The 17,792-nt window shown below is 33.8% G+C and overlaps 2 protein-coding genes across 2 annotated transcripts in view; one reads left to right on the top strand and one right to left on the bottom strand.

Annotated features, from left to right (window-relative positions):
* Window positions 1–7,269: 7,269 nt before the first annotated feature.
* LOC110442495 (probable peptidyl-tRNA hydrolase) lies at window positions 7,270–14,565 on the bottom strand. The gene is made up of 5 exons (XM_021486141.1): window positions 14,328–14,565; window positions 12,225–12,441; window positions 11,609–11,708; window positions 9,248–9,299; window positions 7,270–8,665 (listed from the first exon to the last, which is right to left on the bottom strand). Exons 1-5 carry the CDS (start codon window positions 14,523–14,525, stop codon window positions 8,177–8,179), a joined length of 1,056 nt encoding a protein of 351 aa, XP_021341816.1. The 5' UTR covers window positions 14,526–14,565; the 3' UTR covers window positions 7,270–8,176.
* A 58-nt stretch (window positions 14,566–14,623) lies between these two features.
* Window positions 14,624–17,792, top strand: part of LOC110441780 (estradiol 17-beta-dehydrogenase 8-like) — a 17,190-nt gene continuing 14,021 nt past the window's right edge. Inside the window, exons 1-2 of the mRNA XM_021485035.1 lie at window positions 14,624–14,692; window positions 17,171–17,290. Coding sequence (XP_021340710.1) covers window positions 14,644–14,692; window positions 17,171–17,290 — 169 coding nt within the window. The 5' untranslated portion in view covers window positions 14,624–14,643. The remainder of the gene's footprint in view (window positions 14,693–17,170; window positions 17,291–17,792) is intronic.

The raw sequence follows: 17,792 nt of genomic DNA, 5'->3' as shown, positions 1-17,792 counted from the left end.
AAAATAAAAAAATAAAAAAAATAAAAGCTTTGCATAAGTCAAGTGGAATTGTTGTCAGTCTTGTACTGTCTGTATTGCAAGAAAAAAGGTCGAAACAATATTAGTAAACGTGTATGGAACTTAATAATCATCAAATAAAAACACAGTATTTGTAAAACAATTTCAATCAAGAAACGATATGGAAACCTTTTTTTTACAGTGTGTGACAGTTTATTTTAGTATTCATGAAGATTTACAACAACGAAAGTCTTTTCAAGTTAAATTATTTACAGGCATGAGTTAAATTAAAGTATTTTGTAAACGAAATTGAAACAAAAGGATGATGACAGACAAACAACTTTTCATTAGAGATGTTATTCAAAAGTATACCTTTTTTTAAATAAAACCTCTAACAGATGTGAAAAAGTTTAAAATTCTCAGCATTTATAGAAACATTTTAATCAGAAAACGTCATGAAAACAGGTTTTTATATAGTATTTGACAGTTTGTTTTAGTATTTATGACGATTTACAACAACGAAAGTCTTTTCAAGTTAAATTATTTACAGGTATGAGTTAACTTATAGTATTTTGTTAACGAAATTGACACAAAAGTATTTTGACAAAATTTTCATATCATATTTTATGCAAAAGTATACCTATTTTTTAATAAAACCTCTAACAGATGTGAGTTAGTTTAAAATTCACAGCATTTGCAAAACAATACAATCAAGAAACTTTGCGAAAACAGGTTTTTACATAGTATGTGACATTTTGTTTTAGGATTTATGAAAATTTACAACAACGAAAGTCTAATAAAACCTCTGACAGACATAGTAAACAGTATTTGTATAACCATTTCAATCAAGATACGTTACGAAAACAGATATTTATATAGTATGTGACAGTTCGTTTGATTATTTATAAAGATTTACAAGAACAAAACTCTTTTCAAGTTACATTTGTAACAGGTATGAGTTAAATTAAAGTATTTTGTTAAAGAAATTGACACAAAATTATCTTGACAAACAACTTTTCATAAGATATGTTAAAGCAGTTTTTATTTCATGCCAGTCGTACGACCAACCTCTCTCGACCAGCTTCTCATTATCGCAATGGTGTACCTTGTAATATCTACACAGAAACAACTTAAAAATCGCGGAAGGTCTACTCCTATGTCCTTAAAATGTTCTTAATATGGTATGAGGTTATTCAAAAATATATCTGCATAAACTCTACGGTATCATCATTTGTAAGTACAGTATAGTATACGCAATCTTTCGACCACTTTTTATGTTTGATTTCTACACTATCGTAGGCTGTTCATGAGCTTAAATGTGCTCCGCATATGAAAAAGGTGACTTTATCGCTTTGTCCTGAATAGAAAAACCCGTTAAGAGCAAGCTGGTTTGGATTCTGATGCACTTGTTGTGGCCAGTCCTTAAAGGTTTTTATACGGTCCTCACATTTAATCATTGACTAATACTCTGCTCGAATTTGATATGAAGTATGGCGGATACAATCTGCTGTAATATCTGACATGTCAATGTATAAAATTGCATATACACTGTAAGCTTTCCGATAGAAACAGTGTTGTTGTTTTTTAAATCTCCTGTTATTTTTATACTCTTGCCATCTGCTTTTAGAGTGTGGAAAGAATTGAGATTTTAATAATTTAATTATGCTAACAATGTACTGAAAGAAGGAAACTTGTATATGCATGATTTCTTTTTTCTTTAGATCAAATTGGTGCTTTATTTGAATAGGTGTAATATGAGGTTCCATTTTCCTCATACATTTCCATATACATATCATCAGAATTGGAATAAAACAGAGAGCAGCTTCAGATATCATGATTCCTGTTTAGTGTTTAGTGAATGATTCCTGTTCAATGGTTAATGAATTGAGTGTTTGAATAAATTGATCGGTTTAATCATATAGGAACTGAGTGTTAAGTTGCATAACTTTTAGTGAGATCAAGTTTCAAAACGCTTTAGGTTAACAACTTCAAATCGAGTGTAAAGTTGCACAACTTCTAGTGAGGTAAACTTTCAAAATGCCACAGGTTATCAACTTCAAATGTATAGATTATGAGTGTGATGTTGAATAACTTCTAGTTAGTAGGACGATTATTTTTAAAAATTGCTTTAGGTTAACTAGATGTGAACCATCTGCTTAACGAAGTGTTGTGTGTGCTGATTATGAAATCCTTCTACTGTTCATCAAATATTAATTATTTGAGTCGGCTATATTTTGATATTAATTTATGTAGTAATAACATATGAATGATGATTTGATGCTGTTTTGAACCATATACATCATATTTGTTGAGTTTTATTAGAATTAACATTTGTATGTAGTAGTACCATATCTTATAGAAAAATATAGTTTTGTTTCTATTGTATAAACAAAGTACCTCAAAAGAATTTAGTTTGAATAAAACTATGTTACGAAAAGTCTTTTAGCTGAATTATATAAACTATTCTTACTGTTTGTTGTACTTCTTTGAATAAACTCTAATTTGTGCTATGCTAAAAATGTTTCCACATATTAAAGTTATACAAACTGGATTCTAAAGAGTTAAATATTTTTTGTGACATTATATAATATGATCTTTTAAAAGTAAGAAAACTAAATTTTACATTATCAACTCACAATTAAAAAAACCTAATCCTAAACCTACTTTTTGTCAATATTTAAAAAAGAAAAAGAAAAAAAAACCTACTTTATGATAAGCTTAACTAGTTTTCATTAATGTTTGATAGAATGTTGTGTATATAATGTTGATTAGAAAAGTTTTTTAATTGGGCATACTATGTATTCCGTCTTTGCGTATTGCAGAGTTATCTTCTCTTGTGAGCAGGTATTGATTGTTACGTCATTGGTTTGTGAGAGCAACGTCATCAATTTTTGAGAAAACGACGTAATTTTTTCACACAAACCAATGACGTAACAATCAATACCTGCTCATAAGAGAAGATAACTCTGCAATATGCAAAGACGGAATAGCCTCATAGACATTGTTGTATCTACTTGTCCTAGCCGTTGGCTATGGTGATGATTGAACTCACACATTTGGAAATGTTATCTCTCACCTGATCTACACATGTCGCATTCAGCGGTCATCTGGATTTGTTAAAATATAAAACTAATGATAAAAAGCATGTTCGTTTACACACAATTTAATGATTTAAATATACACACTGACGAAATGTTCATGTTGACAATATGATAAAGACAAGACAGACAATCAGTTAACATTTTAATAACAATACATGGGTTAGCTAATACATACTCGAGCTGTTGTCTTAAAAGTCTCCACATAAATTAGTAAAAAAATGATAGTCGTTATGGTTTTATGAAGCGACTTTCTGACCAGTGTATAAATTGAATGATTTCATTAATCTTCTTTATGCATCACATATTGTTTTTCCCTACTTTTCCATTCTACGCTAGACACATTTGAAATATAATCGTTTCTCATGTCGTTGTGAATTTTCCATCGATTCACTTCCTTTATAAAAGTCTTATAACATCATTTTCAAATGATTGTTGATACAAGTAAAAGCAACCACAAAATTAAATAAAGAGTCTCGATATAAGTTCTTTCATTCGCCATTTTAGGGGTTGTTTTAAGTGTGCATATCAAACATAGAGTCTTAGTCTGACAATGTCTATTTTCTTCACAAACTTGAGAATGTTCCCACTGAAATGTTGTTTCACATAGTCTTCATAGCGGAAATCCTCCTCTTCCATTAAAGGTTGTAACACGTGTGAAGGATTACAGGACTGAATAGTAAATTGGCGCCACAATTTCTCCACTTCTAAATGGTTGACGGTTGACAGGGCTTCTTCGAAATATCTTTCTAGTATGTCTTCACTATCAAGTATGACACGGGCATGTCCTTGCTGGTTAGCTTGACCCTCCTCGATACGATTTCTCATGTAGGAATAAAGTATCTCCTCAAATAATTCCATTATAAATTACCACGATACTGTGTAACCTTAGACGTATAGGGGTATGACCATTTGTAAATACACACAATCAGTCGACCACTTTTTATGCTCAATTTTGACGGAATCTTAGGATGCCCAGGAGCTTAAATGTACTCCACACATGAAACAGGTGACTTTATTGCTATGTCCTGAATAAAAAAATCTGTTACGGGCGAGTTCGTTTGTATTTGTTGGGGCCAGTTTTGGAACGTTTTTTCAGATACTCAATTGTTACATTGTCATGTTAAATTTTTAAAGATGTTGATTATTAAATTTGTTAGTATTGAAACATTATATGTGTCGAAAATCAAGTGTTAATAACTTTGAATTATTCAGTCGATATATCCTAACATAGGTTTTTTTCTTGTTGGCTTAAATGATGTGTACATTTTGTTGATTAATAAAATTGTTTGTGTTGAACCTTTCATTCTATGTCCATTTTTATTCTCAGTTTCTGGTGAGGTTTTCCTACTACATTGCTGCTGTTGACGTGCTTTGTATCATACTAATAGCTTTTACTTGTGGTTAAGCTATTCATGAAATGTACTTTGTAGCAGAGTGTCTTGCTGATAATACCATTTAAATAGTCAATGTATTCCATTTGTGTTCTGCCGTGACTTGTTTAACCGATTTCAAAGGCGTCAATAACTAAAGACTATTTTAACTCTCCACACTATTATGTTATACATTTAAACTATACCCTACACACGAATCCTGCTGAGTTACCTTAAATCCTCCAAACAACATACATTTCAGAACGTTGCCAGAACATTGACATCTGTCGGTGAGATGAAGCCTAGCAATAGGCCTAGTCAAGGAGACGAAAACCCCGTAACCAACCAACATTTCATACATAGGTTTACCTGGTATATATATACACACAGTCATGTTCAGTCATGCATCATCCCCTCCACACAAACCCTAATCTGTATCTCGGTATGGATTTTATCGTGGACATGACCTGTTTAAATTTTATCCTGTCGTCATGATTTGTTTTAATCAAAGGCTATTTCTAACTATAAACAAAAGACCAACAACCCTCAACACTATTGTGTATACCCTACTGAGGCGGGGAACGTTAGACATTCCTGTGATGCTAGACAGATATGTCACCTCTGACCTAGGTCAAGGTCACCATTTAAGGTTAAGCTTACCTCCACACATTCTTATGACGTCAGACATTCCTGTGACGCTAGACATTTCGCAAGTTTTCCCTCCACACATTCCATGCATATCTAGGTCAAGGCACCCTCCACCTGCATGCATATCTAGGTCAAGGTCACCTCTAGGTCAAGGTCACCCTCCACAAAAAGCGGGGAGGTGGTACCGGTAAATATACCCTACTCTTACTTTTACTAGCCTCGTCTGTCAATACACCTATAATAGAATCGTATAGGTGTATTGACAGACGAGGCTAGTACCTGTGGATTATCTAAGTCCGTGGTAAATACTTATAAATATACATATATATAAATACACAAGATTTATATCCCAGCTACGCCCAGTAATTCCTGATGATAAAGTCCTGTCAATCTTCATTTTGAAAAACTGAAGAAAAAATTGTAGTTCGGAATCGTGAATTCGGCCGTTTTGGACCGTTAAGAAAAATCGCACGAGATGAGGTTTTCGCCAAAGTTCGGACTTTGGTAAGAGATGCATTCACATAGGAAAATGTGTTTGAACTATTTAAAGGTCAAAGTTCAAGGAATGGATATTTCGTTCAATTTTTACCAAAGAATACCTCCAAATCAGCTGTAGTCCAACAATGTTGCTGCATTTTTGTCCGGAGTGAAAGCTACATTGGTCAAATATGATTATTTAATACAGACACCATATTTAGCCAATAGTATTTCTATCTATAAAACGCATCAAAAGCAAATATCTTGAACTCCAAAAAACTTGATAATATTATATTTTATATCTATTCATTTCAATAATCCCAATGCAACTTTTTGGCAAATCTATATTGTATTTTTTTTTTTATATATTTAAATTCCCTTTACTTGAGATTTTGCAAGGTAGTTATTGCAATTTAAAGTTGGTCAAACATGTTATTTCCATTATTTTCTTGGTTAAAAAGAAGGTTAATTTAGCCAGACTTAAATCTAATCAAATTCCATGACTTTTTCAGTGCTGTAAACATATTTATTATTGAAAAATAAATCTGTTATAATTAGTTTTGTATTCTGGATAATTTTGGGTAATGCTATGGTGCCATTTTTCTGCCATTGACTTTCTGCATCTAATGATAATCACGACTTTTGTATGTCGTCATAATTTTCAAAAATATGTTGAAATATTTTAAAGGTTATGTCGGCATAATTTAGACTGGTCAGTCTAACGTCCATCCTTGGTTAAGTATTAGAAACATTTTAATTAGAAGCCACAAAACTTAATATTCTAAAATGGAATAAGTTATGAAATCATTTACTGAGCAACGAGTGTCGATGAAAGACGAAAATTGGACAAAGGTAACATGAACAGTGCAACAAGGCTCAGTGCTGAGACCTACTTTGTTATCTATAAAAAAAATCCATCTTCCTAGCTGCACAGTCGGAAGATTATCTTTTTTAGTAAATGATATAAAATTATTAAAACTTGTACATAGAAACGCTGATGTGGAAATCCTTCGGAAGGACATGAACTACTGAAATTGCATTCTTTAAAATATTATCCTATGTACGAAATTACATATAAAAAAATAACCATCACATAAGTGGAAAATAGACAGATATAATATGGATAGATTACACAGTCAAGGCAAATAGACGTCAAGATGTCGGGTTTTACGATATCCAGGAAACTCAAATATATAATACCAACCTTAATCTACAGGAGAATGAGAGGGAATGTGACTGAGCTGCATAAAGTAGCAAGCAATTTTTATTTTGTCACCCAGCACAATTAAAATGTAGAAAAACAAACCTGAAAACAGGGAACAATGAGGACATTCAAAGAAAACATTTCGACAAAACTTTAATTTTAGCACCAGTAAGAACCATTTTTTTCTTTATGAATGGTCATTCAAAACATGGAACAATCTCATAGAAAATGTAATATTAACAGCAACAATAAACGCATTTAAAAACAATTGATCACTACTGCTGAAAAAATGAAACACATACCGGTATATAATTCATCGAAATTAAATATCAATGACAGGAATGTCGCATTTATCCATTGTTTAATATTGCCTCGTTGTGATATTTGATTCCAGTATAGAGAATCTTAAAGATCATTTATCAGAAGTACACCAAACATAAGGATCCCCAACGTCCTACTGCATTATGTTTTCCCTGTCACAGTAACCTCCCCTTAACCTCTGTTTGGCTACAACTGTAGAAAAGTTTGGGCAAAACACTTCTGACCAGGTAGCTCAATCAGTTAGAGCAACAGTATAACAATCTGAAGTCTGGGGTTCGAATCCAAGTCTAGCCCCGCTGGATTTTTACACTCACAACACTACAACTGATTATATTTGGTTTGTTTTATCTTTATTATTTCTAATAAAAGTCCTGTATGTCCTGAGATCATCTTTATTTGAACATAATTAAAACATTTAAAAAGTTAACTTGCACAGTTCACAAAACGTTTTTTCCTTTATTACTGGCCATTAAATTTCAACAATAGATTCACACACCACTTCATTTTAACAACCTTCAGTGCTGGTCACATTAGAACATCCTTTTGACCATTCGTCCTGGTCACTCCTGTATTCTTGATGACCTTACCAGATGTACATCACTACCTATGATACCGTAAACAGGAAAATTTTCAACGCAGTTTAATCTTCGGTTTTTTGACACTCCGTAGTGAGGCCGACTTTATCAAAGCAGTGAAAAGAAGAACCCAACATACTCTATCAAGAAATACCACGTTAAATGAATTAACACTGCATGAAAACGGGTTCTACCCGTGGAGGGCAAAATTTGCCTGGACGAAAGTCTCACAGTAAACAGTAAATATTTGTGTTAAATTGTTAATACATTAAAAGGTAAATTTGTTGCCTTGTTCCATCTCAACATACATACAACACTCTCACGGAATATGACCTCTAGAATTGGTCAAGTTTGTGTAATTGACCTCATAATTCACACCATTACATTATGTTGACCTTTCACCCCTGTCGTTTACCGACTTCATTATACACACAACCCTTCATTCAAGTGACCTTGACCTCATTGAATACACATCACTACTTTCTATTCACCTTTAGTCCTTTTAACTTCCATGTCAACAGTTACCTCCCCATCTTCTGAATGTGTCCTAGATATTCTATCTTGTTGTTTGTCTGCAGATGACACACTTTCCACTCTTTGTCGCCCAGATATTGATGTTGTATCTAGATGTTTGTCCGTAGATACCACACCTTTCTCTAAATGTGTCCTGGATGTTGTTGATATACCTATATCTGTTTTATCTGACAATACTGTGTCCTTAGATTTAATCTTTTCCTTTTTCTTTTTGCGATTTAGACTCTGTGTTATTTTTGGATTTATCCCGTAGAGGTTGGTTAGAAGGAGCACATTCTCCCCTTGGCCTTCTAGGTGCCATGTCCACAACTGGAGTGCCTTCGCTACACCCTCCTGAACACCAGTCATTTCTTCTTGAGTGAAGTTTGTCAGAACATATTCTACCACCTCGTCTTTACTGCTTGGTCGGTCTATCCCAATGCGTACTTTGAACATCTTCTGCAAAAAGGAAAATTTTATTAAAAGATATACATGTAAATACATAATGTACACATAATATGTATTTTTGTTGGAGAAGAGATTTTACTATAGTGGGTGGTCAGGTGGCGAGGTGGATAACACACTTGTCTTTCACCTGGGTGGCTTGGGTTTTATTCCCTGATCGGACTAGAGAAGGGTGGGGGAATCAGGTCACCTGCCCCACCACTTGAGTTTACTCCAGGTACTCAGGTTTCCTTTCACCTTAACACCCCCAAGTTCAAATTACTTGTTTGGTAATTGTTGAAAAATAACTATAGTTTATATATTTACATTTTATTACAATTTTGTATTTATATAGTGTTTACATATACAGCATAGCATGCAATTATGAAATTCTTTTCATGTACTACAATTTCTTGAGACAGGTTTTTATGTGAAATTCAACTACCACTGGGGTTCATATTTTGCAGTGTCCTTGATTGTTACATTGTAAATGTACCCAGCTTCATAATCTTTTTAATCAAATTTCACCATAGGTTAAACAGAGCAATGATGTAAAATAAAAAGAAAATTTCATTATGGAATATTCTTTATACTTACATTTACAGCAGATCCCAACAAGCTTTGAACTGATTTGATACCATTGTGCCCACTGAAAGATAAGAAAAAGTAATTTACACAAATAAAAAATCATCTATGAAAAGAATTATATAATGGAGGAATATATAATTCTTATTAATAAATTGTAACAATGGTTTATATAATGCATCAATGGTTTATATAGACATTCCTCAATGAGTGCTGGTAATTTATCATGTTTATCAAATTCGAGTTACTTAATTTTTAAATTTCATAAAGACATAAAGTTTACTGAGTGTTTATTACAATTTTAAAATTAACAAGCAAGATTTCAATAAATATGATTATCAACCATCACAAGTTTCGGGACCTTTTTCTCCCACAACGTTCAGATATTACAATTAGGAAACCACGTTTTTCTTGGGAATACAGATGTACATTATTCCTGTTTCTGATTGGGGAAACTGTCCCTAAATTGCTATGAACTATATGATGTCACAATGGAAAATGCTGTCGTAGAGCATAATTGTTATTTTACATCATAATAAGAAGATTGACCAATGAAATAACATCCAATGTGATACCAACAGTTGGGTAACCAAAAATGTTTACCAACTCCTAGCAGGTTTATCCAATGAGTCGGGAGTAAGGAAACCTACAGTTGTTGTGGGAGAAATAGTGTTTATATACTGTAGTGATTTATATATTATGATTTCGATACAGTATCAATGGTTAAAATAATAGAGAACAGTTTTCGCATTATAATTATTCATCTATGCCTTTGGTTCATATAAACCAGATTTTAGAAGATCTAAAATCCCTGTGACAATTTAAATTGCTAGAAAACAGGTACAACATAACAGCTGTTCTGTCAGTCGGCCGAAAGGAAACAATAATAACCAACTTCACTTTCACATCTTTGATTTGCTCAGAGTTTAGACACACATGAAAGTAAAACAAAGAGTGTTAAGCTGTTTTTTCTGCTGGGTTAAATTGAAGATAAACTTCAGAAGAGCACAGGGTTTTAATTGATAAACCACTTCACAGTAAATGATAAATACCCTGTGTTGTACTGCAGGTTTCTCATTTGACTAACCCACCACAAAAACGCCTTAATAAAATCCATAATTACATTTATTTTAACATTCTAATCCATTTACCACAAAATGTTATGAATATTAAAGAAAAAGTACATGTATCTCCAAAATACCATTAGATATCTAGAAAACTTTACCCAGTCAAACTTCATCCCTTCATCAATGAAATTCGTATTCAAGCAGTGAATTTTCGCCCTCACAAATAATGTCTTTAAGTGACCTTAGATGTTGATGGACATTAATACTGTAAATGTGGATAGTTACGCTGGGTGATAATTACGCGATTTGAAGGTCAAAACTATTCGTGCGGGGATAATTTACGCTGTCGACGATGTTTACTCTGCAGAGCTATCTCCCTTACTTTACAAAATGTGTACAGGTAGAAATACTAGTAGCTACTAAGTACATGTTACGTATGCGTACCAACAAGTCATTGGACAGATGATAATAAAGGTGAACTGTATTCATGTGTATGTGTGTGTCTTATACCAGCTGATCTCGTAATCAAGCACGTTTTCCAAATAACAATGAACCTTGATGCACTCAGGTTTATTTATGACTTTCTATGTGGCTTTATATATATTTTCAAATTTATTGTTCATTAAAAACTTTAATTAATCAAGTAGTTTATTTTATTTGTTATTGTTTTGATTTTAGAACTTTACTCGACAATGTACGTTAATTAGTAATATGTTGACAAAACAATATTATAGGAGGCAATCACACGCAGATGTACCAATATTTACGAAAGTTGTTGTTCCTTACACTATCGTCAAAATCATACACGTGGGGAAATTTACGCGGCTGATCAAGCTCCGCGTAATAAGCGTAAATTACCCCCACACGTAATATTCCACGTTTACAGTAATCAATAATGATAATGATAAATCGCTCTCATTAGGAAGGCAAAAAGGCGAAAGTTAAACTGAGAAAAAATGTCCTGGCATACAGAATATAAATACGAAATCTATTGAGTCTGTATATTATAAAGACCCTCATAAATTGCTGCACATCTAACTTGGATAACTAACAATGATATGCTGTATTTGACCCAATAAACACCCTGTCCCTTAAAAGTATTTCCTATCCTTTTCATATCCAAGCTATCCTTTCCCCATAGTTTGCTGACCTGCTTGAAAAAGTGTCTATTATGGGATATTTTTTCTTCAGAAGTTTGGAAAGTTTTGCAATCATGTTTACGCTGCCAAATTGTTTAACAACATGGGCATTTATTTGGTCCAATAAGGTAACCATTTATTTAAATTGAAGAAACATGGTGACCTACCCAGCACTGCCGCCTTCTTTGATGCTGACCTTGCCTAAAGCTCTGTCCAAGTCATCATGCATGAGGTAAACTTTATCTGCATCTATATTGTGCTGACGAACTGCAAAATAAACAAATCCATTAATCAAATATTACTTCATATGTTCATCATGCAGTTATTCGAATTATTCTGAAAAAATTTAACAACTGATTTTTTATGCATTTACCAGGTGTGTATATATATCATAATCTCATCTACTTACTTTGAATTAAATAAATTGTAATTTGAAGGAATGAGCTTGCCATAAATGTATACCATGTTTATAATTTGTGTTACACAAATACAGGTTAACCAATATAAAATCTCAGTTTGAGAGAGTTCTTTTATTGCCAGAGAGTGTTTTATCAGATGTGATTAACAGAAAAATTAAACCTGTTCTTCCAACTATGATTTAAACTAAAATACACACAGCTAAACATTTTTATAATAAACTTAAGAAACCTAAGAAACCATTTCCTTATAATCAGCTTGGAGAGTCATACACAAGTATATTTTTTTTTAATAGATGAGTTCAAAATAATTTAGCATGCTAATATTAGGAATGTTTTGTTGTATAAATAATTTGATCCTGCTTACCTGTTTTACCTACTGATTTACCATTCACATTCATGAACTGTTTCGGCTTTAACATGATAACCTGGGCCCCTTCATTCAAGTCAAATGTTGCAGTGAACCCTGCACAATTCTTGTCCCTGGTCCATTTCAGGTCTAGGTCTGTTGCCAGTCGATCCAACACTTGTATGCCCACGCTGTGTCGTGATTTTGGCATTCCATGGTTACACATGCCCACTATCTGTACAATATAGGAAGTTTGTTTTATTCTTTAATTCATTCGGATTCATTTGAAACACTCACATTTGGTTAATTTCAGTGTGAAAGTTTGATAGAAATTATCGAAATATACATTTCCAAAACTAATTATCTTGAATTTGAATCTATTGCTCCACATGCAATGTGTAACTCAATAGATTAACTGTTCTCACAAAATATTTGATCAATTTTTATGATGCCTAACAGGAGATTTGTTTTTTATTTCACAAAGTGGAAGCAGAAGAAAAAATATACAAAAAGACAAATTTTGATGAAATGTCCAAATTCATTAACAATGCAAGGGAGATAACTTGCATGTTTTTGAAAAATAGAAATTTTGATAAAGATCTACAGAAAATCATTCAAAGTTGGAAGTCAATAACATTTAAATGATATTTGAACCTAAACAATAGTAGTGATAAAAAGTTATGAGTTAATTTCATTAACAGTGTTAATCTGATTTTTTGAGATATTGATTTTCTGTCATTTTGATAAAAAAAAGACTAGATTTTAAAAACTTTTTTTCCATATTCCATTCTTCCAATTGTAGTGGTCAATTTGGAGCAAATTTCAACCCTTATTCCTACATCAGATGATTTGTACTGATCCAATCTGAACAGATATTCAGCTGTGGTCTAGATCTACCGATATAACCTGCATCCCAGCTGGCAGATATACGTCGGGCTATAACTTCAGATAAGGTTGTATTGGTCGAAGCTAAGTTTGCAATGTCAAACCAACGTCGTATTACAAAATTTAAGATTTCCTTTAAAGGAAATCGGAGCACATTGTTAGTACAATGTCGAACCAATGTTCCAAAATAACCTTTCAGATGGTGATTTTGATGGTTGGATATACAACGTTAGTATGACATCGAACCAATGTTTCAAAATAGCCTTTGAAATAATGATTTTGATAGATACCCTACAACGTTATTACAATGTGGAACCAACGTTTCAAAATAGCCTTTGAAATAACGATTTTGAAGGATTATTTTATTTATTGATTTGTATTTTAACGTTAGTACAACATCATAGTTTCAAGATTTGATAGTCTTCCATACTAGACTAAGATATCCGCATTTCCGGCAGTGCTGGAAAATTCTATCTGACCCACAGGTCTAGATCGCTTACAAGCAAAGACTGGCGGGGGAATTATAGTGACCTTTCAGGGTCTCACTGTTGTTAGTGACGTCGTGTAGTGACGTTCCGAAATGAGAAATGTGCGGAAAGTTTACAACTTTACTAGAAGAGCAGCAGCTTTTACAGGTTTTTGGTAATAAGCAAGAAATAGAATCCATAGTGTGCTACCGCTGTGATATATTTTATCCCTTGGGTTTGAATTAATTAATTTATCCATACCTCACATCAGGGATGAATTTTTGGCGAGGTGAGCGAAAAATATATCACAGCGGTAGCACACTATTAATTATCTGTTACCTAATAAGGTAAAATAAATCATCTGTCAATACAAACGGCATTCTAACGAACTTGTTCATAATAAATATAGACATATAAACAGAACATATACCAGTAATTCATGTAAACACATTTGTAGTTTACGTAGATCTTTCCAGTGGAAATCAGTTTTCCCGCCGGCCGCCTACTCGTTTATGTCCAGAGAAAACATGTGTTTATTTGTATCAGATCTATATATAAGTTAAAAGCTTCTTACACGATCTTAGATATATGAAAACTTGCAATAAAAAAGTCAGTAACACTTGATTACATTACATAGAGAATATAACTTTGACAGATTGATCATTATGAAACCTGAAGTATTGAATTATTAGACAATTAACTAACAATAAAAAGTAACTTGCTACGCTCTACGTTATTGAACTATATTACAGACTGACAAATCATTTACCAGGTATTTATGAAACTTGTTTTCCGCCGAATTATTCGCCATCGTCGTTGTTTTGAACGTTTTCTCTCCCGACGTTTGAAATCTAATATCATTTTCTACAGCGACGAAAAGTCTCCGTCCAACGTTAGACCTTGTGACAGCTCTCACCAAAGTAAAAATGAATCTGACTGCCGATCCCATGATAGTTATAGAGGACATTCATTGCACAACGGAAGGGTATCCCCGCAATGATGGTGCAATCCCCTACGTCACCACTAAATATTGATTGGACAATTAGCTACTTCCGTTACTAAAAATACACATTCCAGAGTTCACAATGGCTTCCGCTGTAGGTCTTCTTGCCGGTCGCCTGGCACTTGTGACAGGTAATTCACTTGCATTTGCAGGTGATATAATAACTTTTTTGTGTAACTGTTTTGCCATAGTTAAGTTATCGCGTGTGTAGAAATAGTTGTTCCACGCACTGTCATCAAACGACTGATAGTTTTGAGGAGATCTTTGTGGATACAAAGGTTACAATGTACTGATAATGTAGGCGGAGCACGAAACTGTCAAACTCACCTGAACGAATTATATTAAATCTACCATGTTCTTATAATTCAACACGTTTCAGTGCATGTTAGTTCCCGAGGAAAAGATGTTTTGGTACTACTGTTTGTAAGGACGAAATATATTGCAGAATCTTGAAATATATATGCGATTAGCAACACACAGGACATAAAATCATAACTCAGATTAAAACATTAATATAATGTATAAAACACATTAAATAACAAAGTTGAACCACAGGGGCTCGGTTTCGGTATACTTTCGGTTAGTAATAAAACTATACACCCCAGTAAATAACAGCAACACTTTGTATCCAGTGTTTATACACGTTCTAAAACCTTATAAAAATTGAGGGTACCGTCAGGTATAAAAAAAATGTGTATAAAGTTCATACTTTAAACACCAGATAAAAAGTGTTGCTGTTATTTACTGTAAGTTGAACGTTATTCGTAGTGCTGGGAATCTTATAATTTCAAAGAATGTCAGAACAAACGTTTTATGCAATTACTGAAATAGTCCGAAATAACTGACTCAGTCTCCTTTCAACTTTTTTGATAGTGCAGATATAGGTTATACTATACATTTAAAAGGATTGAGATATAGTCAGTTTAATATTTCAGAATAGTAAGGAAACATTTTGATATCAAAACAACCTGGTACACCTTAACATCTGTACTCCTATGTACTCATTCGTCATTTTGTTCAAATGTATGTGTAGCATAACTGGAAAGGGTCAATCATCAGCTACCTGTAGCTCAATTGGTAGAGCCTCTGTCTAGAGTTAGGAGGGTCCCGGGTTTGAACCCTGGTCTGGCTAAATTCAAGCATCCTCAATATCCAGGGGTTACACTTAACTTTTGCTCTCTGCAGAGAGCGAATGTGAGCGTAACCCCTGGATATCGAGGATGGCCCTAAGGTTACAGTGTGTACACCAAACAGAGCTTTGGGGTGTCACACGATAGATGCAGTATATGTATTGATATACTATTATTTTTTAAAGTCAAGGGCAGGGGGTGTCACGTGCGCTGGTGCTACCCCGTGCGCTGGTGACAACCCCTTAAATCCGCCTCTGAATAGTGATGTCTTCGGGAGCACACTTATGAAAAGGAGGGAGGATTAATGTAGTGGAACTGCATGGACTAGGTCTATTGCTGGTGACCAGGTAGCTCACTTGGTAGAGCTTCTGTCTAGAGTTCAGAGGGTCCTGGGTTCAAATCCTGGTCTGGCTGTGCACTGTTTCAAAAATTAGAATTAAACTACTTTAATCATAATCAAAATTGTAAGTATATGCTGTCAGTATTATTACACCTCACCTTAATGATCAGATACTGGTTACATGACAGGGTAACAAAACATCATGTCGCCCTCACACGCCTCAGTTTCCCCGATTAATTTCCCTTATTTGGAGCCTTTCTAGAAAAACTCCCAAGAGCCACCACAACCTAGTTCTGAATGACAAACAGACAACATCAATGGTGCACCAACCTGATACTATTGTGTTATTGTTTTTGATTTTTTTAAGGCATAATGTACTGCCCATGCATTAGGGAATAATAATTCTTTGTTTCTCCTTGATAAATCATATTTTGCTTTGCCCTCGTGAAACATAATTAACCTCAAAGAATCATGTTTTCCTACTGGAATGGCAATATATGTATAATGTTGCCCTAACAAGCTCGTTTCACTGCAGCTCCTTAGTAGGCATTATTAATTGGGCCAGCTCATTATTGACCATTACTGCATATGTTAATTGTTAATGATAGGTGTGTCCATTACTGATCAATGTATATTTCATTCTCTTGTCAATATTGAAATGAACAAGCCTGTCAGTTTCCCTTCAGTCACGTCTACTTATACATTATTGATATAAAAGAAGCTGTTACATGTAAGTCTGCACACAAAATATCAGCCAAGAGACATTTAAGGTAAAATCTACTAGACTCAGTATCTATTATGCTATACATATGCACAACCTAACTTTTGTTTTCATTTTTAAATTAAATAAGGCAACAACAGTTTGGATATCATTCTAAAAAGCTTCTAGAAAACAAATCAAAATGTTGAGAGGAGACCCCCTCCAATGACCTCCCCCCTCCAATGACCTCCCCCCTTTGCAGACACTACATACATGTACATGCATCTTGTCCGCCATAACAAATACCCAGAAAATTAAGATGTTTTACACAAAACAAATACAGTCACCAACATAGTGATGAAGATATCTTAAACATGTTTTAAAGAAATTCTAGCTTTTGTAACGGTTATTTATTTCATGAGCATAATTCTTTTGCTAGGTGCCGGCAGTGGTATCGGGAAAGCCGTGTGCCAGGTGTTTGCTAAAGAGGGAGCCACGGTAGCTGTCGTAGATTTACATGCAGACACCGCTAATAGTACTTTGGAAACCCTGCCTAAAGGTAACTACTGTATTTGACCACAAAAAAAGCCCCATCTCCTAGTGAAAATAGACTGACCATCACAGATGGCACAGATATCCCCTAGCTGCTTTGTACTTTGACCATAATTATATGACTTGACATTTTCAGCACTTATGATTTTTCATGTTGAAAAACCATAACCAGTTCATGTCAGTGTTGTATAAACATAACTGGAAGACAGAATATAATGGTCAGCCCATGTCAGTGTTGTGTACATATAACTGGATGACAGAATATAATGGTCACTCCATGTCAGTCTTGTATACATATAACTGGATGACAGAAAATAATGGTCACTCCATGTCAGTGTTGTATACACATGACTGGAAGACAGAATATAATGGTCACTCCATGTCAGTGTTGTATACATATAACTGGATGACAGAATATAATGGTCACTCCATGTCAGTGTTGTTTACACATAACTGGATGACAGAATATAATGGTCACTCCATGTCAGTGTTGTATACACATAACTGGA

This window comes from Mizuhopecten yessoensis, unplaced genomic scaffold (assembly GCF_002113885.1).
Source record: "Mizuhopecten yessoensis strain PY_sf001 unplaced genomic scaffold, ASM211388v2 scaffold1883, whole genome shotgun sequence".
In the NCBI taxonomy this organism is placed as follows: Eukaryota; Metazoa; Mollusca; class Bivalvia; order Pectinida; family Pectinidae; genus Mizuhopecten; species Mizuhopecten yessoensis.
The sequence above is the reverse complement of the archived record's forward strand: the minus strand, read 5'-3'. Positions and strand labels throughout refer to the sequence as shown.